At 46.2% G+C, this 24552-nt stretch overlaps 1 protein-coding gene across 5 annotated transcripts in view; it reads left to right on the forward strand.

Moving 5' to 3' along the window:
- LSAMP (limbic system associated membrane protein) overlaps positions 1–24552 on the forward strand; it is a 1203385-nt gene that overhangs the window by 974501 nt on the left and 204332 nt on the right. For all 5 annotated transcript variants that reach the window (XM_067546053.1, XM_067546052.1, XM_067546054.1 and 2 more), the window contains one exon: positions 21688–21920. In XM_067546053.1, the coding sequence (XP_067402154.1) occupies positions 21688–21920 (233 nt within the window). The remainder of the gene's footprint in view (positions 1–21687; positions 21921–24552) is intronic.

Consider the following 24552-nt stretch of genomic DNA (forward strand, 5'->3'; position numbering starts at 1 on the left):
CTGTGTCAGGATGTACCTTGTATCTGTGGCTGGGCTGGGCTGGTGGTGTTAGGTGTCAAAGGCTTGGGCAATGTCTTTGAGCAGGAGGGTGATAGCAGATAACTGAGTCTGGGTCATTATGCAGGTATCAGGTACCCATGGTTGTGCAGGCATTTACTAGTATCTCTGCCTAAGTAGGCAGTACATGTTTGTGGCTAGGCTGAGCAAGCAGCTCCCAGTTCCTCAGTCCTGGCCCTTCCCAGACTTCCTTCTGGTTTTGTGCTTTCAGCCCCGTACCTGGGAGTAAGCTCCTGGGAATAGCAGTTGCTGAGGTAATGAGACAGCAGGTTAATGTGGCCTGTGGGGGCCTCGGAGACTGAGCAGTAGCAGGGCTTAAAAGCTGTTACAAAGATTTGATAATTAATTGGCTGGGAAATCAGTTTATTTTAATGACTCCAGTTAAATAAAGAAGAGAGATAAAAGGACTCCAAGCTCCTGGGGTGTTAAACCTCTGTCAGGGAGAGTAAGAGCCTATTACTCGCCTGCTTTTATACCAACAGGGGCTTTTAGATCTCAAGAAAGCTCTTCAAAAAGGTGGTTGAAATGTTTATCTTCCCTGAATCCCAACGGGCTGGGTTTAAATTCAGAAGTGATGAAATGGACATTATTTATTACAAATAATCCATCAGGTGGGGGAGCGGAAAGGTGTAGCCGCCGTGACCTCATGCTTCACCTCCGGCCGAATACTTATTGCAAAGTGGCATAGGCTGTGGTTTATCGTAGTTACATACGGCACTGTTGGGAGCAATGTGTGCAGCTCGGTTAACCTCAGTTGTCTTTCCAAGCATCGGCCGATTGGACACTGACATGGAGCAGCGCCGCTGAGATCCTCTAATAACAGCCCAGCTACCACAAACAATTCATCTGGGGGCTTCCCCTCATCGTGGCCAGTTTGACAGAGTTTTGCACTCCTTTCCCGGTCTGGGAATTGCAACAGAACTTTCACTAGACCTGAAGGCTCTAGCCACAAAATCTAGGTCTGGGTACAGAATTCCAGTTCTCCCAAGATTCAAGAGTGTTTTGATCTAAGGTTTCTTCAGTTCAGTCCCATCCCTGTGCAACACCACTAAGGGTTATGGGCTTTCCAGTTCCCTAGGTGCATGACTCTAGTTTGGTGGTTGTATTTGTCCTAGAGGAAAACAGCAACAAATGTCGTCCACCCTGTCAGAGCAAAAAGAGAAAGGAGGAGAAAGCGAGAGAGCATTTGACTTTGAGATAAGGAAAGAGGAGTCAGAAAACCTGATTCTCCACTGCCTTGAGACTCTCGTCGTCATTTGCACCTGTGCAAAGTGAGTGGGAAATGCTACTAAATTGGAAGTCTTGCTCACACCAGATGTGGAAGTGTTTTGCGCTCATTTGACACCGTGGTAGATAATGACACAAAATGCAAGGCAGTGGGGGAATCGGATGTGAAATCTGAGCTGAAGTTTCAGGCTGCCCCCTTGTTGAAGAAGGCAGCTGAGTCACAAGTTTTCTCTTCTGCTGCAAGCATCAATGCTGCGAATGCCCGAAAAAACTCTTTGTTCTGGTTCTCAATGGCTCACAGCAATAAACTAGCCCAGGGAACTTACTGGCTTCTCATCACAGACCCCCTTCTAGGGTGGGGACAGAGATATCAGGTGACCTGTGTCACCCTTGGCCCTTTCTCACTCATTACATATTGTCCATTGGTTTTGCAATGGCTTCCCTTATGGAAATGCCATAGTACCCTCTGTATAAGCCAATTTAAGCTGTTCTCCATGTGGTATGTGACACCTAGCTAGTGTGGAAGAGGGAAGGATTTGTCACTCACTTTGTTTGGTTTTGCACACTTCTATTTGCAGTAGATTCCCCTGGTTTCCGGGTGGTGTCTCATGCCCTCCACCCAGTGTGACATTGATTCAGGTCAGGCCTGCTATCGAACCACCAGCATATGCTCTATATTGCAGAAACCACCTCAATCCAACCATTTCACATGCAGTATTTTTCTTAGATGAGACCAGATTCCATTCAGGGCTCTGCATATGTGCTTCCCAGTGCTTCATTGTGAGCTATCTGTGTGTACATAATCTGCAGGCAGAATTTGGCCCATTGCTATATATGTGTGTGCTATGAGTGTGCATAAGGAACAGGCCCCCATGTATTTTATGATTCTTCAGAAGAGAGTTAGAACTAGAAGCTGCAGAATCCTCCCCTTTCTGCAGAATTGCGCTTCAGAATCCAAGTTTTCCCTTCAAAACAAATTTTATAGCCCCCATGGTTGCACAGAAAAGCCCTAGAAATGTGAAGTATTTCCAGTGCAGTGATGTCTGCCTGACAGGCAGACAGGCTGCAGCAATAGCTCTGAGAAGTGTAAACTACACCATTCTTTTTAGTGGGATGTTAACTAAATACGACAATTTAAATGGGAACTTTATTAACTGTTTCACTGCTGAGCTTTTTACTTAGAATATTCAGCTTTTGTGCTTATCTCACAAATCCCAAACCCCTTTCTCCACCTTCTTAGGTCCCAAAAGCCCTACTTCCCCTACCCAGATATCAAAAGTTCCAACTTCTACAGTGCAATATTTATTTCCAATACAAAATTCTGCAGAACACTATGTGTTTGCACAGTGCTTGGCACAGTGTCCCAGTCCTGATTCTGAGTGCTAGTCTAACTGGACCCATGTAGTAGCCAGACTGGAGCAAACCCCCAGTGCAGATGCACTGCACCAGTTTAAACTGGGGTTTGCAATGCTGCAGTTTACCATGGTTTCAAAGCTGTCATAGAGAGGCCGCAGTGAACACCAACCCTAATAATGATGATAGTGAATAAGAAAACTCCTCTATTCTAGTCTGCTGTACTGGTGTGCTACAAACCCAGAGGTCTTGCAGTAGAATTTAGGTCTGCTGCCAAGCACCCAGGGTCTTGTGTAGGTGTAATATGCTGGGAAGACCCTGAGGGTATGTTTATTTTCCATCGGCTGGGGTGACCTCTTTTCTCCTATGTGGTTGATGAGAATCCACCTCTATCCAAATTCTCAGTGTTGTTACTTGTTTGATGGCAACAAAAGCCCACGCTTGGAAATAGTCTCTTGATCTGAAACCTTCTGTCAGCTGTAGCTACTTCTAAGTGAGCAAACTGTCGTGTTTCCTTAAATTAGTTGTTTAGAGACTTGTGCAGACTGAGAGCTGGACGTTCAGTTGGTGTAAGTCTACATCTCTCCAGTGACTTCTGTAGAGCATGGTGGACCCTAGTGATTATCCCTGCTGAGGCGGTGGCCCAGTCTCTCTCCAGGCAGCAGTGGGTGCTTGAAAGTCATTTAAAACCGGCAACCCTATGTGACGAAGCAGAGATGTTCTTGAGGTTTTCTCTGAGTGCTGTGTGTGCGCCTCACTTTCCCCCATGTGTTACTCATGTATTTTGGTGATGGGACCTGGGTGTGTGATCATTGCAGAGGCCACTAGAGGGTGGATGGGTCTTCCCCAGCCACACGTACGCAGAAAATGTCCAGACCCCTTTCCCCTCCTGGGTCAACCAGCTACAACAGATTGCGGAAGGAGGAGAGGCCACCTTGCCCAGTAAGGAGACAAAGGACTGGAGAGGGGACAAGGCTCCCTAGTTAGTTGCTGCTGTAATCTCTAATTAATCTGCTAACAAAGTATTTCTACGCTGACACCCTGAGAACTAATAACCGGTTCTGGCTTGCACACTGGCTGTGAATCGCTTCTGACTGCACGGTGGGGTGCGTGGTCCCTCTGGGGGTGTGTAGGAGCTCCCCCGGGTCCCATCAAGGGAGACTCTCAGGGGGAACTCAGGCAGAGCAGAGGTGCTGAATGCTCCAAGGCCAGATTCAGGAGGCGGCTGCACTGGTGTGTGGAGATGCGAGGGGGTCAGACTCAGAGCACCAGAGTCCTGCCTGGCTGTGCCCTGAGTGGTTCCAGAGCGCTGTTCCTGTGGGACTTTGGCACACCCTACAAAAAAAAATTAAAGTAGAAACCCAGCCTAAAGCAGCCCCAACCTCATCACAAAGCAAACAGCCAGCTGGACAACCAAGTAGGAAAGGGCTACGTGTGAAGGACCTGCAGTTGCTCCATAATCATTCTGTGAAGACTGTATTGTGACCAGCGTACTGGGGAGGTTACTGTATGAATATGTTGGTTTAGTTCAATAGCAGGCTGCTGGAAAAAACAAGCAGGAAGGCAAGACAGTGGCTCCAGATAAGACACCTCTGGGTAAACATTTCAAGAGGGATTAAGAGACAATACCTGAGTTATTACTCAGGAAAATCCTCCTTCCTGAGCTCCAGCCAAGATACACAGCTTATTTTGCCAGTGCTGGGAACCCTCAGATCAAAAGCAGTTACAATGTCCCTCTATGTCCAGAGCTGGGTAGCTATCTGAGAGCTGTTCACGGGGCAAATATAGACCTGGCTGGAGGGACTGGAGAAGCTAGGCCTTCCTGAATAGTGTGATAGGACTTAAGTACAATAGATGTGTGTAGACCTTTTGTTGTTTCTGTTGTGTTTTGGTCCTCCTGTTAAGATTAAACTATATTTCGGTTTGAGAAGGCTGTTTGGGTCACTTTATTGACGTATGGTCACAACTCCCAAAGGGCAGAACCGCAGGTGCCTGACCCCAGTCAGACTTGCAGGGTAAAAGAGTTGATGCACAGGATTCTGTAGCCTGGGACTCGCTCTAAGAGTGGGAGAGTCCCATGATTCCACCTTGAGTGGGGTAAAGGCACGCAGCCTAAGGAGTGTGCAGTCAGACCAAGAAAGAGGTGCAATCAGCTCTGTAACTGTGACAAGCTCTTCTGCCCTTCCCCAGAGATCTCAACCACCCTCGAGACCTCCCTAAACGTCCAGGGAAATCGCCGGGCTTTGCAGTGTGCTCCGACGGTGAATAAATAAGCTATTTTGGATCAAGAGGTGTCCTGTGATCACAGCCAGCTACCCTGTTTAATAAACAGTTGGCCATATTCAGCACCTTCTTCAGGTTCTGATTGCTCTTAAAGTCTAGTGTATCCCCATGCAGGTGCACTGCAGTAACCTAGTCTTGAGGTGATATGGGCCTTGGTAACTGTAGAAGGGTCTTGTAGAATATGTCAGTTTCAAGCCTTATCTCCTGTGTCAGTTTTAAATCTGACTTTGTCTGGGGAACATATTGTCACTGTGATCCTATTGAAAATCAATGGTATTCCAGTGTTCCTGGAGCTCTTAAATAGCAGAGCTGCTTCCTTCTCCTGCCTAATCTCCAGAACGCTCCCCCTGGCAGTGAGGCAGGACCGTTTAGTTTGGATAACACCTGTTTCTCCGAACTAACATCCAGATCCTGCTGGCAAAAGTAGCAGCAGGTTCAAATGAATCACTTATCTTGCCAGCAAAGGGACTTGTGAGAGAGGTTGTGAGAGTATCAGGGAGACCAAAATGCCAAGAGACTACGCCACCATCTGGAGATTTCCTGCTATGGCAACAAGAGGCTGAGAGGGTCGGGAATTTGCAACAGATTCACTGTGTGACCTTGCACATTTCATTTCCCTTCTGCATCTGAATCTCCTCATCTGGGTTAACAATACTCTTTCTCTTCAAGTCATGAAGGCTCCAGTTCCACAGAGTATTTCAGCTCATGTCTAACTTCGAGCGTGGTATTTATTCCAGTGCCAGGAACAGTGCCTGAAGTTAGGCATGTGCTTAAGTATCTTTTGAATCAAGATTCTCTGAGAGTCTCTGGTGAAAGGTGCTACTGTAGCACAAAGGGTTATTGTTAGTGGGACAGCAGTACAAATGGGTACTTCCGGCTCTTCCCACTCAGGTAGTAAATCATCTGCCTGTTTCCTCCTTCCCCCCTCAAACATTGCTAAGAAATCCACTCCTAACTTTCATGTCAACAGCAGAAACTCCATCAAATATATCCTGCCGTTTCTCTTTTCTCTTCTGTTTACTTATTTATAACCAGTGCCTCCTTTCAGAAACACATTCTGGGTGCAGGGATGAAGGTGAGCGCAGATCAAAGCTCCCACGAGTCCTCACTCCCAGCATTCTCTCTTCTCTACCTTCCCCCTCTCCAGTCCTTTTTGTGTTTCCTTTCCCAAAGCCTCACAGTGGACAAAAGTGACACATTAGGGAGAGAAAAGAGAAGAAGTGGAATGTTAAGTTTTAGTTATTATGGAGGTACTGGCTGTGGCTTCATACTAAAGATGGAGCTGTGCTTTCCACATAAAGCTGGGAATCAGCCTCTTTGCTATGTATGAAAAATACAGCATATCACCTCAAATTGACAGCACTTATTTTTTGAGTAGGGAATGATGGCTCTGGGAATTATAGGCCAGATTTTCCAAAGTGCTCAGTTGTCTTTTAGGCAATAAAATAAGTGGCCAGATTTACAAGAGAGATCATCACGTTGAACGCTGCGCTCTCTCGAAAAGCTGGCCGTGCATTGGGAGTTGCTCTGCTCTGAGTACTTTTGAAAATCTAGTTCTTTCTTACCTGCCTTAAGGGGAGCTGAGCTCTTTTGAAAATCTCTCCCCAATTGTGGGTGCTAAACACTGGATAATCTAGGCCTGAGCTCTTTGGAAAATTTGGTCCTATGATCATAATAATTAGAAATAGCAAAGACTTATCATTTAGGCTGCAAACAACTCAGGACAGGGCCCATGTCTCCTTTATAAGCTCCCGGGCACACTTAAATAAATAATAGCAATGCTATTAGCTCAGCCACTCCATCTCCCCCGCAGCCAGTGAAAGATTATAGCCTACAGAACGAACTCATTTTCTCATGCTTTGTCCAATTTAGTTTTAAATATCTGAAGCAATAAGGCTTTCCTGACTTCCCTTGGGATACTGGTCCACAGTTTAATACCTCTCTCTGCCAAGAAGTTCTTATGTTTAACCTATCTTTTCGCTTTCTTAATTGCAACCTATTAGTCCTAGTTACACCTGGTGCATCACACTAAATAATTCCTCTCCTTACTTGGTGTTTGCAGCCTTCAAACATTTGTAGGCTCTGAGCATGTCCCCTCTACGTCCTTTCTTAGCCAAGTTATACATATTTAACATGTGTATGCTTTCCTTATGTGCTGATCCCTCTCCAGCCCCTTGATCATTTTTTGTCACTCGCCTCTGAACTCCCTCCAATTTGCCCATATCTTTCTGTCAACAAGGAACCATGAATTGAACGCATCATTCCAGGTGTGTTAGATATTCTGTGGCAATCATCATGGGTGGAATAAAAAAGAAGCAGAACAGCTGAAAGTGAGTCTGGCTCTTCGTCTCCTCTCTCAGAGCATTGCTTGAGGATGATACTTCAGGACTCGCCTTGGATGTGGAAATGAGTGCATGTGTGTCCCTCAGAGACAGTTCTCTGCTTTCAAGTGTGAGAGATGGAAGGAGATAGGGAGGCTTAAGCTCCATGTCTGTACTAGACATTTTCCTTTAAACTTCCCACTATTGCTCACACCGGTGCAGCTCAGCCACTGGCAGCGATGATGGGAGCTCTGGTGTGGACCAGAAGCTCATGTTTTCACCTCAGCGTAATCTCTGCACTCATTCCCACCCTTGCCAACGCAATCAGAGCTGCAACAGTGGGAAATGTAAAGGATAAAGGTCAAGTGTAAATGATAACACATGGTTGTTAGCACCTCAGGGAGCGATACCTGACCCTGATTGGAATGCAATAAACAAGTATATGCAGTTGGCATGGACCCCACTTCCCTTTCACATCCAAGCCCAACCTTTCCGATCCTGCTTGCGAGCCAGTGAATACGAATCAGTCAGTGGCTACATGGATACATTTTGAAGGGAGAATGGTAATGATGAGTGTAGGGGGCTTCCTTCCTCCAGTGCACTGTGTGGCACTGTTGGTTTCGGAAAGAAGGGATGAGTTAAAACTCATTTGCTCCGGAAATGGTGATCCCTTTCACGTTTTCAGATGTCGCCCGAAGAGTACGGAATAGGGTTTTCATTCTCCTTGGTGCTCCTCCTTATCTTTTCTAGGGGAGGGGACTGATTCTCCAGGTTTGAGATTTTTTTCACCCTCCTATTGGAGCAGAAGGTACTATCTAGAGTGTGAGTTAGCTACAGTCTCCAAAATAGAAATTGCTCTCACAAGAACTGGGTGGTGTAGGTCCAAGAATTCGAAAGGAACCCTTCTCATCATTCCTAAAAGAGAGTTTCCGTTTCACTGGATGGCAACATATTGCAAAGGCTTATTTTACACGTTATAAACTTGCACACAACTCGTAATTAACCTGTGGAACTCTCTACCACAAGTTATCCAAGAGGCCACAAGTTTAAAAGGTTTTTTAAAAAACCTGAGCTATTTATATTGATGATAAGTATCTCCACTGTTACATTAGATCGTATAAAACTTATGAGGGATGTCAATCCTCACAATTCAGAGGATAAAATCAGCTACTAACTGCCTGGAGCTAGATTAATTGATTTTAAGACCAGAAGGGAGGGACCATTAGACCATCTAGATGATGAAGATAAAAGAAACATCTCCTATGGGCAAGTTATTCTATAATTGTCCATGGGGGGAGGGGAGGTTCTGGCACCTTTCTGTGCTGCATCTGGCACTGATCACAGCTGACGCAGGATCCTGGACTCTGTGGATCATTGATCTGATCCAGTGCGGCAGCTGCTGTTTCTATTCAGATTTGCTTGTTGTATTTGGATCCAGGGATTTGGTTCCTCCCAACTCTCTTATAAAACACAGGTCCACGCAGAGGGACCATTCTGTGCTTGCCAGTCCACTGCCAGCTGGTGCCCGTTGTCAGCCACTAAAAAAAATACATCCTCTGCCTTTGATGATGAAGCTTTTTTAGTCATTGAGTCTCTTTATTTTCCCCACACATTTCCATTAATCTGCTCCTTTCTCAACCCTCTGAGGTTACATGTGGCTTGAACCTCAGGTCTTGCTGATTCAGTGAAACCCACAGCCAACACATTGGGGGCACAGAGGTCCGTACCAGGCAGAACCATGCTATATAGAGGAGAATAAATGGAATGAGACCATATGACAATACTGTACAGTATCCTGCCTCTGGCGGTGGTCAATAAGTGATGTTTCAGAATATGGTGGAACCACCATATAATTTACTTGGGCTATTGTGCAATGCTGCACCGCTGTGTGTGTGTGAGTGAACTTCTTCCTGAACCCCCGTCTCCTTCTCTCCATACAGAGCAAATCAAGTAATGCCTCCAAGGTTTAATTGCTTGTATCTTAGCCTGGGTTTGTAGTCCCCTTTCCTTTGCAAGCCACTGTGGGAAAGCACTGGTTGCAATGCTGTGACTCTATTTATTCCATCTTCAATGAGCTAATTTCTAATTCTATCCCTTGCTATGCTGATATCCTCCCTGACTGATCCTTCCAGGTTTGTAGTATCGTGATTTTGGGTGGGGTGGGGGAAAGGTAGATGACTTTTAATTTCCCTTTACCATCACACTCCCACTCTCTCTTGTTTTCATTCTGTCTCTCTCTTGCCCTCACTCTTTCTTTCCTCTTCTGCCTCTTTCAACGTTCTCCTTTGCATTACTCATCTGTGGCTTTATTTCCCCAGTAGCTGCACTGCGTGCCTTGATGCTTCTCGTCAGCTCTTGCCTATCTTCCTCCCTCCATCTTGTGATGTAGCGCTGTCTTTCCCCATCTGCCTGATTGTCTTTCTGCTTTTTATCTGGGTGCTGGGGACTCCAGGTGCTGTAATTCTCTGATACAGCATGGAACGTTTCAGATTGCCTCTGCGTGCTGGATAATTACCAGACACAGAGCAGTCACATGGGTCTTCGAGCCAAACCCATCACTCTTCTTTTCCCCCTGCCATAAGAGGAGGTGATGTCTCAGAGATGCATTTCTTCTTTAAAGAATTCTGGAGGAAAAGTTTAGAAGCTCTCAGGGCGGCATCCTCCCGGCACGCTCTGATTATGATAATGTGACACTTGCCTCTGGTGCAGTGTAGACTTCGGGAAACTAAGCAGGTGCCTCTTGTACTAAAGAATAGGGGAAAAGAGGAGAAATAAGGAAGGTGTGGCCACCTCTGTCTTTCTGCTGATCTATCTGTCTTAGGTTGTTCTAGGTCTCCTATCCCTATATCAGTGCTTCTCTTGGCCAAAAATTAATCTCACATTCTTTCGCAGCAGTCTGGCCTCAAATGCTTTCAGACTCTCTATGCTCAATTTCTAAGTATTGCTGCCTTTCGATGGGATTTTGGCTCCTAAGTGACCTGTGTGTGTTTGCAAAGGTTAACCTTATCTTTGATGATGATAAAAATGAGGGGCCCATCGTGCTGACAAAGTGCAATCAAGTGATGTACCGTGTACTAATGCCCCTCACTCCTGACCTGCAGCATCCCCTGCAATTCCCATCCTGGGCTTCTCACACAGCTCCCCCCAGTTCATTTCACTTATGACCTGCAGCCCCCTGCTATTCCAGTCAGCGGCTTCCCCTTTTAAAACAGTAGTAGCACTGGCTATACGGAGGGAAATTACAGGCAGGTTCAGGAAAGAGTGTGTTCTTGGTTGGGCAGTTAATTAAGTCTGTGATTTGTACCTGATTAGCATTCCCGATCATTCTGGATCAAGATCAGAGCCAGTTTTCTGGCTGGGCAGAAAAGGGAAATTGATGAGCTCTCAAAAGAGAGGAAGGAATTGATAGCCTGCTTCCACAGAGAGCTCATCATTCCGGCTTCCTGCCTGTTCTGTAAGCAAGATCCTGACTCAAGCTATCAGGGCACTTGGCAACTCTGTATACAACAGCCAGGTTGAGATTATGTAAGATAGCCAGCCAGCCACCCTGCATACGAATGGGGTGTAGGTCCGTCCTGGTGAGCCACGGAGATAAGGACTCAGACTGTGGCAGCAGGGAAATGTGCTGCATCACAAAGGGGAACAGAACTGATGCTCTGTTCTCTGGATACGGTGTCCGTTGTGTTGCGAAGAGGCTGCTGGGATCTCACTGCCTTTCCCATGTCTGGTGGGAGTTTGGGGGAGAAATCCTGCCTATGCAAATCCACGATCACTAAGATAGGCTCTGATCTGAAGCTTGATTTACACACAGATGTTGTACCACTTTAACTATATCGGTATAGTTAAAGCAGCATAACCCTTAGTGCAGGTGCAGTTATACCGATATAAAGGCAGTTATGCCGGGATAGTTATTCTCCCACAGGAAGATGCCAATATAACTGCATCCACACTAGGGGTTTTGCTGATGTGACTATTTTGGTTTAAAAAAAAAAAAATCACACCCCTAACCAAAATAGCTATACTGGTACATAATCTGAGTGTAGACCAGGCCTGGCTCTGTCAGAGGCACTGGGGTGACCTTTTAGAGAGCGCTGATTTTTGCTCAGGAAACTGAATTCCGTGGAGCGTTACTATCTGTGTACATGTGCCAGGCTACGTGGCAGCCCCATTCACTCAACATTGCCAACCCCAAATGTTCAAAAACCATGAGTCAGGCTCACGCAAAATCACGAGGTTGGTTTTAAAAATAATGAGATTATGTAAAAATAATAGATTGGGTGTTCTGTTTATTTGCCTTCTGCTTCCTGAGCCTTTAGGATTCACTGGGGTCTTATTTTGTAGCTTTCTCCACAGCCACAAGGGCTAGAAACTGACTTTTTCTTTAAGAATGAAGGCTGGAGTCATCAGATAGCCACTTGACTCCAGGCTCTGAGGCTTTAAGGAAAACAATCATTGTCACGAGACTCATGATATAATCATGGGAGTTGGCAACACTTTCACTGCTCATTATAATTATTATTGTGGGTTTAGTTAAAAAGAAGTGGAGTTACCACTAACGAAATGAACAGGACTCTGCAGAACCTATCAGCCCTGTGCAATCCCATACAAGGGAATTGTCCACAATCATAACAAAAGCGAGAAGAGCCGTGGGGAGCAACAGGCAGGTCTGAGAGCAATGGCCACAAAATAATAGTACCCAATAGAAAGCGAGTGCTGGATGGATTCTACTTCTGCCAGCTTCCCAGGGCAGGGCCATGTTTAAATGCAAACCTTATAATCAATAGAAAAATCATTAATAATAAAACCCAAGTGACTGTAATATCCTGGTGGTAAAGAGGGTTTGGAACTGTATTTAGGCCCTGATTCAGCAAAGTGCTTAACTTAACGCAAGTGCTTAAGTCTCTGTAAGTTTAGAGTGTAAGGTAAGCACGTGCTTAAGTGCTTTGTGGATTCAAGGCCTTGATGCCGGTTAACAACAGAGTGTCAGTGATATGATGCACCAGCCCCCTGCCCCTTAAAAAGGCAGTGTCTTAATGAAGGTGTATTCAACTTCAACCACCTCATTTTGTACATCATCTTCTGCCGGGAAAGTCTGGGATTACAATAGCTATAAATTGCCCATAGCCAGCAATTGTGCATTATTCTCTTTTTTTTTTTTTTTTTTCCCTGCTAGGAGGGACTGGGATTGGAGTAGCTGTGAGTTTCCTACAACCAGCCCTGCTGCAGCATTCCCTACAGCACCGTCTGCCTGAACTGGTTAGGACTGGAATGCTGTGCTGCAGCTTGTTCCCAGCTGTCTCTCCATGAGTATATAATGAAATGAAAACCAGGGGTGAATGGGGACTGAGGTCGTTCGTTCTTGCCACTCTTCCCTGTTAATTTTGTTGTACTTGAGTCCGTGCTCACCAGGCAGGGAAGGGCTGAGCAGACTGGGAAGACCAGAGAAAACAACCTTAGTGTGATGTGCTCTCCTCTGGGGTTTTCTTCACAGCACCTCTGGCACTATTGTATCTCGCAAGATCAAACTTCGCAACACAATGGAGGATTTATCTGGCGCGTTCGGTGCACGTGACCAGAAGTGGGTGGTATTTTGCCTTGAACAAGTAGCATTTGGTCCCATTTTCTGTTCTCTCTTGCCATTTTACCCTTGGGGTAGAGGCAGCAGGGGAAGTTGTTAGCTGAACCCTGCAGATGCACATGAAGGGCCAAGATTACCGAAAGCTCCTCTCTGCCTGCAGTAGCACGACTCTCACGAGAAGGCAAGCTTTGCGTGGACATTTCAGCCACGGCAAGCTGTGATGCTCTCCAAAGAAGACAGATGGTATTTCTGATAAGAATGCAGTAGGCTGGATTTGAAATGTTTAGTTTTACCTTCTGTCCCTATTTATTTTCTGCACGGAGCTGAGTCTTGGAGTGTTCCACAGAGGAAGGGTTCTAACAGGGTAATCAAAGGATTAATGGAGGAAAGGTGAACAAAGGGGAGCATGGGAAGCGCGAGTGACACTGACGTTATCTCTACAAAGCAGTTTGAAATCCGTGGATGGAAAATGTAATCTAAGGCCACAAGAATTTTTCTTATAACCAAGCTGTGGTTTCATGGTTTCAAAATACAACACAGTGTATTTCATTTAAACACACAGGCCCTAGTCCTGTAGTCCTGACACAGGCAAAACTCCACCTGACGTCCGTGGGAGTTTTTGCCAGTGTAAGAACTGCAGGACTGGGCCAGTCGGAGCTCATTTATTTTATTTATTTAGATTTAAAATAATAAAAGGACGCTTGTTTAAGGCTCTAGGCATCCTACCACATCACTAATCATACAATAAAATCCCAGCAGCATCAGATAATAATTATTTCAACAGCAACTCAGTTAGCTAGCCACCTACAGAGATTCCTTTCTTCCCTTCCATTGGGATGTGCACCTGCTGCCCTCTTCAAATAACCCTAGACATTTATGCTGAGTAGTGACCCCTACAGGCAGCAGAAAAAAGTGCTTCAGCCACCCTCTGTAGTCCAACCAACAATTGCTTAGCCTCATGGTTCACATGCAGGAGAGGAAGCACTCACAAGTACAGGCCCCAAAATGGCTGCCCCTTTCCCACCCCACAGTCATGAGGTTTAAGGCCAGAAAGAACCACCAGCTCATTTAATCTGACCTCTAGTGTATCACAGGCCACCAGCACCTGCACGCCAACCCCAACAGTTAGACCAAAGTGTTACAGCCCACAGGAGACTAGATTACTATAGGCCATGAGCAGAGAAGAGGTGGGACCGAGGTGCGCCAGTGCTCAAGTCCCCCTGCACTGGCAGGGAAATGATTAAATGAGATATGCCAGATCATCCTAGCAAGTGACTTGCACCCACACACTGCCGAGGAAGGAGAAACACCCCCAAGGGCCCTGCCAGTCTGGCCTGGGGGAGAATTCCTTCCTGTCCTCACACATGGGGCTCAGTTAGACCCTCCGCATGTGAGCAAGAACCAGCCAGCCAAGCAGTTGAGAGAGAGACTGCTTGGTGCCACCTCAGAGCCCTGGCCCTCCCCACCCAGCTTCCCATCTCCCGCGATGGCCATCTTCCAGGAAATGGCAGATGAGGGCTGTTCTCTCTGTGGCTGATGATGAATCGGGTCTTGATAGCCTGTCACCGGTTTCCATCCAAATAACACTTCTCGACAGCGTGCCCGTCTGTTTGCTGGAGGGGGGATCTGGGGACAAGAGTTGTGGGAGTGACGGAAACCACATAAACTGCTACAAGTGCTTCAGCAACATGCTGGGAAATTAATACGCTGCACTCTGCTGTCTCTACATCTCTACAGGAGGAGAGGCAGAGTGGAGAAACGCTGAGGAAAAATGATAGGGCTGGAGTCTGGAGAGGAGAAGGGTTAGGGGAAGGGAATGCAACCTGTATGATTATAAGTCACCATCTGAGGAGACTTCCCGTGATTCACAGCCAGACCCCAGTGATCCATCAGCTTCTCATCAGACCTTATGCTCCGTTCAGCTGGTGAGGGGGCTGTGTCTGCCAGTCGGAGGACAGAGCAGCCTCCCCCGCCCCCCTGGTGAGATCTTTTAAAGCTCACATTTCCTTTCATAATTAAAGACAGGCTGAGACTGGAAAGTCTCAAAACATTGAGAGTTCAGATAAAATGGGAGTCTGATCTGAACCCCACCCTTACGCTGGGTTTAAATCAAAGTCTGATTGGGGGAGACATGCAAAATCACCTCTGGATAATTACATAGACGAGTGGGGGAGGGAGGAAAAGCAGTAGCAGCAGCTGCTGCTTCCACAGAATTAATTCCAAATCCAGCTGGCATTTGGGATACAGGCATTCTCAAGCACTCTCCTCTGTGTGTGCTGCAAAAAATCTACCCCCTTTCCTTGTTGGTGCTGAAAACCAGAAGCAATAAGATGCAATAGAAATGGGTGAGCCCTTGGGAGCCAGAGAAGAAAAAGAAACACCCAGTTCTGTGCAGGCCCCAGAAATGAAAGTGCTCAAACAGGAAGCACAGTGAGAAATAAACTGAAGTAGGGTTGAAAAGCACCTTTCATTTGATGGAATAGTCCAGATTTTCTAGGGCTTGTCTCTCAACATTCTTGTGGGTAATTCAGATGTAATTTCAGGCAGGGAGATGCTGAAGTCATGAATTGATTTGAACAGGGGCATACTGTTGTCTATTTTGTTCTGTTTATTCAGATTCTTGTGCTGCCCTCATGAGCACTTTGCTGGGTCACACTGGTGTGGCTGTGTGATTTGGCCTGGGGCATACTGGTGTGGCATACTGAAAGGTGATATGACTTCATCACATGGTGATTCAGTAATGGTTTCATAATGGACCATTGTGACACTCCCCCTCTCCCCACCCGAGTAATAGATCCTGAAATGTGGGGACCTTAATCTACTGTGTGTTAATTACAATTTTTTTTTCCTCATGAGCACCATGTTATGGAGCTGGTATGGCCAGTGCAGATAAATATCTGAATTAAATAACTAATGAGATCAACCTCTCAAAACAGAAAGCTGGGTGTCATTCAGGCTTTCTGTCTTAGATTAGTATGAACAAGAGGTGGCTTTAAAATACACTGTGTTTACCACATACAGTAGCACGTTCAATACAATTTCCCTAAATGCCCTTCCTGCAGGCATTTAACTTAAACGGTAACATTCTGCACTTACTGTATAGATTCACCAAGGGCAAGTCATGCCTGACCAACCTGATTGCCTTCTCTGAAGAGGTGACTGGCTCTGTGGATGTGGGGAAAGCAGTGGACGTGATATACCTTGACTTTAGCAAAGCTTTTGATACAGTCTCTTGAAGTATTCTTATCAGCAAGTTAAAGAAGTATGGGTTGGATGAATGGACTATAAAATGAATAGAGAGCTGGCTAGATCTTTGGGCTCAACGGGTAGTGATCAATGGCTCGATGTCTAGCTGGCAGCTGGTAACAAGCAGAGTGCCCCAGGGATTGGTCCTGGGGCCAGTTTTGTTCAACATCTTCATTAATGATCTGGAGGATGAAGTAGATTGCACCCTCAGCAAGTTTGCAGATGACACTAAGCTAGGGGGAGTGGTAAATACCTGGAAGGTAGGGATAGGATACAGAAGGACCTAAACAAACTGGAGGATTGGGCCAAAAGAAATCTGATGAGGTTCAACAAGGACAAGCGTGGAGTCCTGCACTAAGACGGAAGAATCCCATGCACAGCTACAGACTGGGGACCAACGAGCTAGGCAGCAGTTCTGCAGAAAAGAACCTGGGGGTTACAGTGGATAAGAAGCTGGATATGAGTCAACAGTGTGCCCTGGTTGCCAAGAAGGCTAATAGCATATTGGGCTGCATTAGTAGGAGCATTGCCAGCAGATCGCGGGAAGTGATTATTCCCCTCTATTCGGCATTGGTGAGGCCGCATTTGGAGTATTGTGTCCAGTTTTGGGCCCCCCGCTACAAAAAGGATGTGGACAAGTTGGAGAGAGGCCAGTGGAGGGCAACAAAAATGATTAGGGGGCTGGAGCACAAGACTTACGAGGAGAGGCTGAGGGAACTAGGCTTGTTTAGTCTGCAGAAGAGAAAAATGAGGAGGGATTGGATAGCAGCCTTTAACTACCTGAAAGGGGTGTTCCAGGAAGGATAGAGTTAGGCTGTTCTCAGTGATAGTAGATGGCAGAACAAGAAGCAATGGTCTCAAGTTGCAGGGTGGGAGGTCTAGGTTGGATATTAGGAAAAGGTTTTTCACTAGGAGGGTGGTGAAGCACTGGAATGGGTTACCTAGGGAGGTGGTGGAATCACCATCTTTAGAGGTTTTTAAGCTGCGGCTTGACAAAGCCCTGGCTGGGAAGATGTAGCTGAAGTTAGTCCTGCTTTGAGCTGGGGGTTGGACTAGATGACCTCCTCAGGTCCCTTACAACTCTAATATTCTATGATCCTAACCGAAGGTCTCAAAGCACTTTACAAACACAAATGAATGTATTGTCCCCTTCCTATGAAAGTGTTTCCCCATTTTACAAATGGAAACTCAGGCACAGAGAGAAGAAAGGACTATCTGTCTAACCTGTAACGTTCTAACTCCTGTGCCTTCTCTCTAATCATTAGGCTAGTTAGTGCATAGATATTATACATCATGTAAGTACTGAAACTACATCTGTGGCAGTTTTAAAACGATCCAATAGCTAAGTATCTTATTATATGCCTGCCAACCTCCAGTGAATTTGTTTGTATGTAGTCTTGGTGACTTCGGGTGATTGGTTGTAGGATATAGAGACTTTCTCTTCTAGGTCTTTGGTTTAAATTTGATCTAAGATTGGTAATAAACAAAAGTCATTGCCATCTAATGGCTCTGTGGTTGCCCACGTGGTGATGGAGAAGAAACAGTTTCCAAGGAACCACCATCAATATTGATTGGCCTTCTTGTTGGCAGCATCATCAGTGGTCAAGGATTGAATGGGCCATAGTCGAAGCCCATCTTTAAAGGCCCACGGCTAGCTTCAGGTCATTATTGGCATGTGCTGTGGGGTATGTAGAAGATTCATTTCCCAAGAACGTTTTGGGAAAGAAAAATCAAAATGGATGTATTGCAAATAATCAATATGCATTAAATTAAGGGGACAATAACATTTTCAACGTCTTATCAGAAACCTTCAATTGTAATTGTGATCACACCCATTGATTAACAACAGACATTAACGGTTGTTTAATATCTAATGGATGCCACACAGCAACTGCTATTATAATATCAGTTAATATGCCAATTAATATTTTATTAGTATTGAATTAACTCTTATGACACTCTGAGCTTCATCACATACATTCTTATTAAAGTGTGATCAATAAGGCTGCATGATACATACAGCAGAGAGATAGATGTGTGTGTACGTGTATGCATTCACCAAGGTACCTAACCTACTTTGATATATTTTCAGAGAGAACCAGGACTTGGAATTTCCACATTGGTACATTGATTTTCTCTGACAGTTTTAGAGGAACAGGTTCGCCAGAGAGAGCAGCTCAAATCCATTTCACTTACTCGTCCAATTTTTCTCTTTTTTAAATTTTATTGGCACTGCCCATTACAAGGGAGCTTGCTAGGTTATTCTAGCAGGTGACCTGCCTTGACCACTGTGCTCTACTGTTGATCTGACCTCTTGGTGTCAGCAGGGCAGGATATGCTGTGACATACACATTTTAATTTCCTGAGGCAGCATTTCTTATGGCAGCTGGCAAGTTTGTTTTGTTCTTCCTTAACACATGGCTGGACCTATCTGTCTAGTTGTCTTTGTTTGGCTGAAGACGTTTGTCTTCAATGACAAGCAATAGCCAGGGTGGATTCTGTGCTCACCTGGGATGGATTTGTGGAATGTACTCTCTCCTCACTCACCATGGTTCAGTCTTCTGTCATTAAGGCAGGATGCCTCCTTGTGGTGAAATGGCTGCTGTGGCAATTAAAGGGTAATATTCTTTCCCCTTCCAGTGGGAGCAAGTCTTGGCAGATTAAAGTTAAACATTGGGGTAGTAGTGAACATCCTACATGGGTAAAGAAGTCCCCATGGACCACACCATGATCCACAAAGCTGAGTTAAGCACATTGGGTCCGTATACAGCAGAGAGATAGAGGCCCCTAAGAATATGATCAACAAAAGCCAGCATGCTAGGTGTGGAGGCACCAAAACTAGCCAATGGGAGATGCCGACTAAAAGAGTTTGTCCTCAGCCGTGCCCCTCTCAAGAAGATAAGCATTTATGTCCAGGCTGCAGGAACTATTGCTATCAACTCTGCTATTGATTCCTGAATAGGAACTAGCTGCCTGCAGTCAGGTGGCTTAGGCACCTAAACTGGTTCTTGCGGGAATGTGTTGGGCATCTGCTTTGCTCCACACAAAATGGCTGACGGCGGTGCTGGTGGCCACCTCGTAACTTTTATCTCTGTGGGTAGAGCACACAGCTGGGATGTGGGGGAACCAGGGTTAATTCCCCCTTCTCTGCCAGAGTGACAGAAAGGATTTGTCCAGGGGTCTCCCACCTCTCAGAGGAGTGCTCTAACTCTGAGCTCTTGGATAGTCAGATGGAGGGCACCCTCAGCCTGTCCTGTTGAAGCTGTTTCACTATGGATAAAAGAGTGATTGGAGGGTGCGTTCACTAATCATCAGGCTGCAGAGTCTTTCTCTCTTTCTGGCCCGGTGACTATTTAAGCATGTTTACTGGCTTGGGGCTGCACGTGATTTAGGCAGTCGAATGCCTATCTACCTCCGGTTCGTCAATTGTTCTGGGGCTTAGTCCAGACACTTAGAGGGAGGTGACAGTGTGCACGGCCCAGGGTCTAAAACTGAAGCACCTAGGGAATTTTAACAGAGCAAAGTTAGGCGCTGAGTGACTTTAGGTGCCTACAGGGTTAAGCGGCAGCCAAGCGGGGCTTTCGTGGGTCACAATGGAGTTTAGGTGCCGATATTGCATTGTGGATCACATCCTCGGTGCCTAAAGCCACAGACAGAAACAAGGGGATTTTCAAAACCACCTAAGTGACTTAGGCACCTAACTCGTTGTCTTCAATTTCAGCATTAACCTGCATAGGTGCTTTTGAAAATCTCATTAGGTGCCCATCTTCAGGTTTAGGCACTGAAATACCTTTGAAAATCAGATCCTTAGCCTCTCTGTTGTAAAAGTACTGATCTACTGCACAGCTGGATAGGAAGGCTACTTCCGTCATGTGAGTGTGACATTTTGAGATGCTCAGGTGGAAGGCATTAGTGTGACGTGTTACCCGTTCTCAGTCCCAGAGCCTTCCTCCGATGGCTGCTCTTCTGCTTCTGTCACTAGGATTGCCGTCTGAGGTGGCACCATTAGTTGACATTGCAGGCCTCGAAGCTGCCAGATCCACTGCATAGCTTGCTAAACACAAATGACTCCAGAGCGATTCCTCTCCCCAGCTCTCTTTCTTTATGACGAGGCGGATTTTAAAACAAAAACAGCCCTGGCTGTAAACTCACCTCAGGAGAAATGTGCGTCTGGCCAGACGAACCAACTCCGACTTGGGCGAGTGAACTCTAGCTGGGCCTCTATTTGCTGGAAGTCAGTTACACAGGCTGGCATCTTGGGGCTGTGCCCTCAAGGCAAATGTTAGTCAGTCCAGACAGACATGCTTCTAGCGTGGTCAGTAGTATGGTATCCCCCCAGAGCATGGCATTCCTTCTGCGCAGACCTGACCCCAGAACAACTCAGAAAGCCTCTTTGGGCGTGTTTGCTAGGGAGCGGTTTCTATGTGCTGGTGGAGTTACGTCACTCTGGATGGTGGCCTCAGCATAATCTGAATGATCTGCATGGAAAATGTCTGACCCTTCCCAAGAGGCTGCTTGAAAATGTACTGTCAAATGTTGTCGCCTAAAGATAAGAGAAATCTTCATTCTCTCTCTTTCTGTCTCAAATGCAACATTTGTGTGAATAGTGCTGAGGAGAGACGCTGGCCTCTTTGAATTCCCAGCCAGAGTGGGTGGAGCCATGAGAGGTGCTGGCGTGACAGCCTTGGAGATTGAACTCCTTTAGAAGTCCATAGAACAGGCCCGGCCTGGGGAGCTGCAGGGCAAGCTTCCACCCACTGCTCCATCAGTGTGTCTCAGCCCTGCCCTGGAGGGGACCCCAGTGAGGAATGAGAGGGGAGTTCGTTCCCCACGTCCCATTCAGTCCCAGTTGAGATGAGTCATTGGTACATGCCCCCTATCTCTCTCTTTCACATGATCAGTACTCAGAGGGTTGAGATGGGTATTTGTACGGAACAAGTGCCTCTGTTAAAACTGGGTTTGACTTTGAGATGGCCCCTGTGCCATCGACAAAAGAATTGTAATGTAGCTGCAAGGGCTGTCTGTCAGTCTGTCCTTCAGCCTTCAGACGCTGGCTGCGATTGGCAACTGGGACTAGGGCCATGACAGGTGGTGAGCCAATACGGTCGCTCCTCTGTGTGCCATACCCTCTTGCCCTCCACCTCCCATCACTTTCTGACCTGTACAATTCTCAGTCTGGGCCTCTCATCACCCCCACGCTGGCAGGGGGCAAGGAATATTGAGTCTGCTGTATACTCAGCCTTTGGGGGCGGTGTGTGAAGAAGAGCTGAACAATCTTCAGCTCAATCTGGCCTATACCATTGATAGGATCAAAGGGTAGTTGGAGGCCAGGATGCAAGACCTAGAGGCCCCCAGAATGCCATTTGGGGGTGAAAAGCCCCTACCAAGAGAAAGATAGCAGGGCGCAGGCAACTCATGCCTCCCCACATCTCCCTTGGGCTGCCCTGATCATTTAATATTTATACAGCATGGCTAATGTAATAAGTGGTGGCAATGTAGATGCTGTTGGTGACTGTTGTCAGGCCTGGAGCGTGTTGCAGAATCCCCTGGAATGCTGGGGGAAGGGAAGAGACATGATGGTGTCTTAGCTCATGCCCCAATCTCTGTTCTCACCCTCAACAGGTGTTATGTAGAAGACAGAAGTTCCAAAGTGGCCTGGTTAAACCGTTCTGGCATCATTTTTGCTGGACAGGACAAGTGGTCCCTGGACCCTCGGGTAGAACTGGAGAAACGGACCCCTCTGGAATACAGCCTCCGGATCCAGAAAGTGGATGTCTATGATGAGGGGTCCTACACATGCTCAGTGCAGACACAGCATCACCCCAAGACTTCCCAGGTTTATTTGATCGTGCAAGGTAAGAAACAAAAACTGGAAGCGGGCAAAGAGTTGATGTGAGAGTTACTTCTTTCTGGAGAATCTATGTTGCAAAAGGCTGGAGGAGAGAGTACAGAGACCACTGACACAGCAACCTGTGGAACAAGCAATGCTGGCTGTGTGTGGGCAATTCCTTTAGTTCACACCACCTCTCTAGTGTCGTCTTCCACTGTGATACACGTGACTTAGCACTTCCGTGCTTACAAAGCTTCACAGAGCAGAGAATGTTGATGATACCAGAGCTGTTCCACTGCACGCTAGGTCTGGCCCTAGCTGTACTGACACCTTGGCAAATACATTGTTTTTATACCCCTTGCCAGACACACAACTTACTAGCTGATCTCATCTCTTCCCCACCTCTTTCCCCAGGTCATCCTCCTCACTTTGCCTTCCCCGTGTCACCTCCCATCTCTCTTCCTTCACGCTCTCCTGCCTTCCCTTTTCCATTCCCCACTCTGCACAAGAGTGGAGAACTGGTGTTTTGACCAATCCATTGTACTTTGGGGTTTGGCCGTAAGGGGTTGTGGCTAGATGGCTCCTCGTGACAGGGGACACACCTTCCAGAGTCACAGCTCCTGGGAAACGTGGTGCCTGATGCGGCTGCCAGTTCATCTTAAGGCCACCTCTTCTCACTGGTATTTCTCAGCTACCAGTTTACTAGTTCTCCACATCAGGGTCACGGCGAACTGGAACGCTGGTGGCCGAAATCAGTATTACACATACATACAGTTTCTCTTAAATATGTGTAAGGCAGCATGTCTTAAGTACATACCACAGACCTGTTCAGATTTTGCATTGTCATTCAGACAATCAATGCAGTTGATTATTTCTCCAAATTTACTAATAGCCCAAAAGGCTTGTGGATTTTATTTGGAAGTTTTTGAAGAGCTCTAGACTCTCTTTCTGCGGTGGCACCTGACGGATTCAGTGCTTACGAGCACATAGAACACGTACCTTCAGTTTATGGTTTGTATGTGTATGCAGAGATGATATTCTGCAGGTGAATTGTGTGAGTCAAACAGCTTGTCACATGTCCAGGCGTACACACAGACTCTATCCTGCACTTACACACACAACTAGTTTCCAAGACCTTTGTGACTGTTTATTGCAAGGCTGTGTTTACAAAGCGCAAGTTGCAGAGCCCCTGAGATGCAGCCTGGCTCTTCACTCTCTGTAACTGCTGGGGTAAGGCAAAACTAACGAACTGTATTTTTTTTTTTTTTTACTGCTGGTGAAATCAAACAAGCAATTTCCCGTTATCTATCAGGAAAAAGACAGGCACTCATGAATTTTAGAGCCAGGCACATGTATTTTTAATTTTGATCATGCAGATTAGAGATGGGAGCAAGTAACAAAGTTCAGACCCGGAACCCTGTTTCCCCTCGGGTTTGGCAGAGCTCAGCTCTGAACTTCTCCCAAGGTCAGGCCCATTTCTAATGCCACTCAAATGCATGTTTCAGGCCTCATGCAAGTTGACAATGAGGCTGTGCCTATTCCTTATTGATAACTCTTGCAGTTTGGTCACAAGTCTCATGATGTGTGTCACATTCTGTGGTGCAATCCAGACCTGTGTCACTGCCTGCCATGTAACCCTGGGTGCCTTAAATGCTCTGCTGCTGTGGTTCCCAGCCCAGACACCAATAGCCAGCAGACAAGCATGCAGTATCCTGAGTCTCTCTGTGATCTGCAGCTCTGGTTCAGCACTCTGATTCCGGCAGCCTGCTTGTTACACCCCCACCATACTCTGGCCTCTACCAGCAGTGGTTACACCTGGCAAGATGACCCCAACACTCCCCAGTTCCAAATTTTCTCAAAACTGGGTGTTCTGCAATGTCCAGCCCCTTCCTGGACCATTTAGAAGAATAATAGGGTTGGTTTGTTTCTTTAAAGAGACAAAATGCAAAGCTTATCGCTTCAGCTGGAGTTACCTATCACTTCAGTTCAAACACAGCACTGGGCTAGTTTAGATTAAAAGTAAAACAAGTTGATTAACAAAAGGAGATAGGATTTTAAGTGAGTTCAAGTATGAAGGATAGAGTTGGAAACAGTTACAAGCAAATCAAAGTGAAAAATGCTTTCTAGAAGCTAAGACTTAACAAACCTACAGTCTTGGTTCAAAGTAAGATTCTTACCATGCTACCTTCCAGCAAGATGGCTGATCACCCCACTGGTCTGGATCTCCTACAAAGTCCAAAGTGCTTGGTTCCTTTGTCTTCTTAGGTGAAAAAACACTTGGGGTGCTTTGCCTCTCTCTTTTATAGTCCAGTGAACCTTCAAAATGGATTCTTTTGAACGTTACCTCCCAAAATAAAGTTCATTCAAGCTATGAAGAAGTAGACGTGGTATCTGCTGGTGAAGGAAATTCCAAGCTGGTTTCTTCCCCCTTTGGTGTTTGCTAAAATGCAAATGAATGGCCACCTGACATGTGATTGCTGGTCAACTCTGATGACACCTGGCTGGAAGTGTTGATCTATCCTTTGGTGGGAGAAACCCGTTTACCCACTCCTCAGACTTGTGTAGTAAACACATTTTAGTTCTGCTTTCCTTCATATTTGTATGGTGCCTTGGGCTTTTACCATACATACAGCACACAAGAATATCAATGATCATCA

This window comes from Emydura macquarii, unplaced genomic scaffold (genome assembly GCF_026122565.2).
Source record: "Emydura macquarii macquarii isolate MOO-44397 ecotype Brisbane River unplaced genomic scaffold, CSIRO-AGI_Emac_v2 contig_1119, whole genome shotgun sequence".
In the NCBI taxonomy this organism is placed as follows: domain Eukaryota; kingdom Metazoa; phylum Chordata; order Testudines; family Chelidae; genus Emydura; species Emydura macquarii.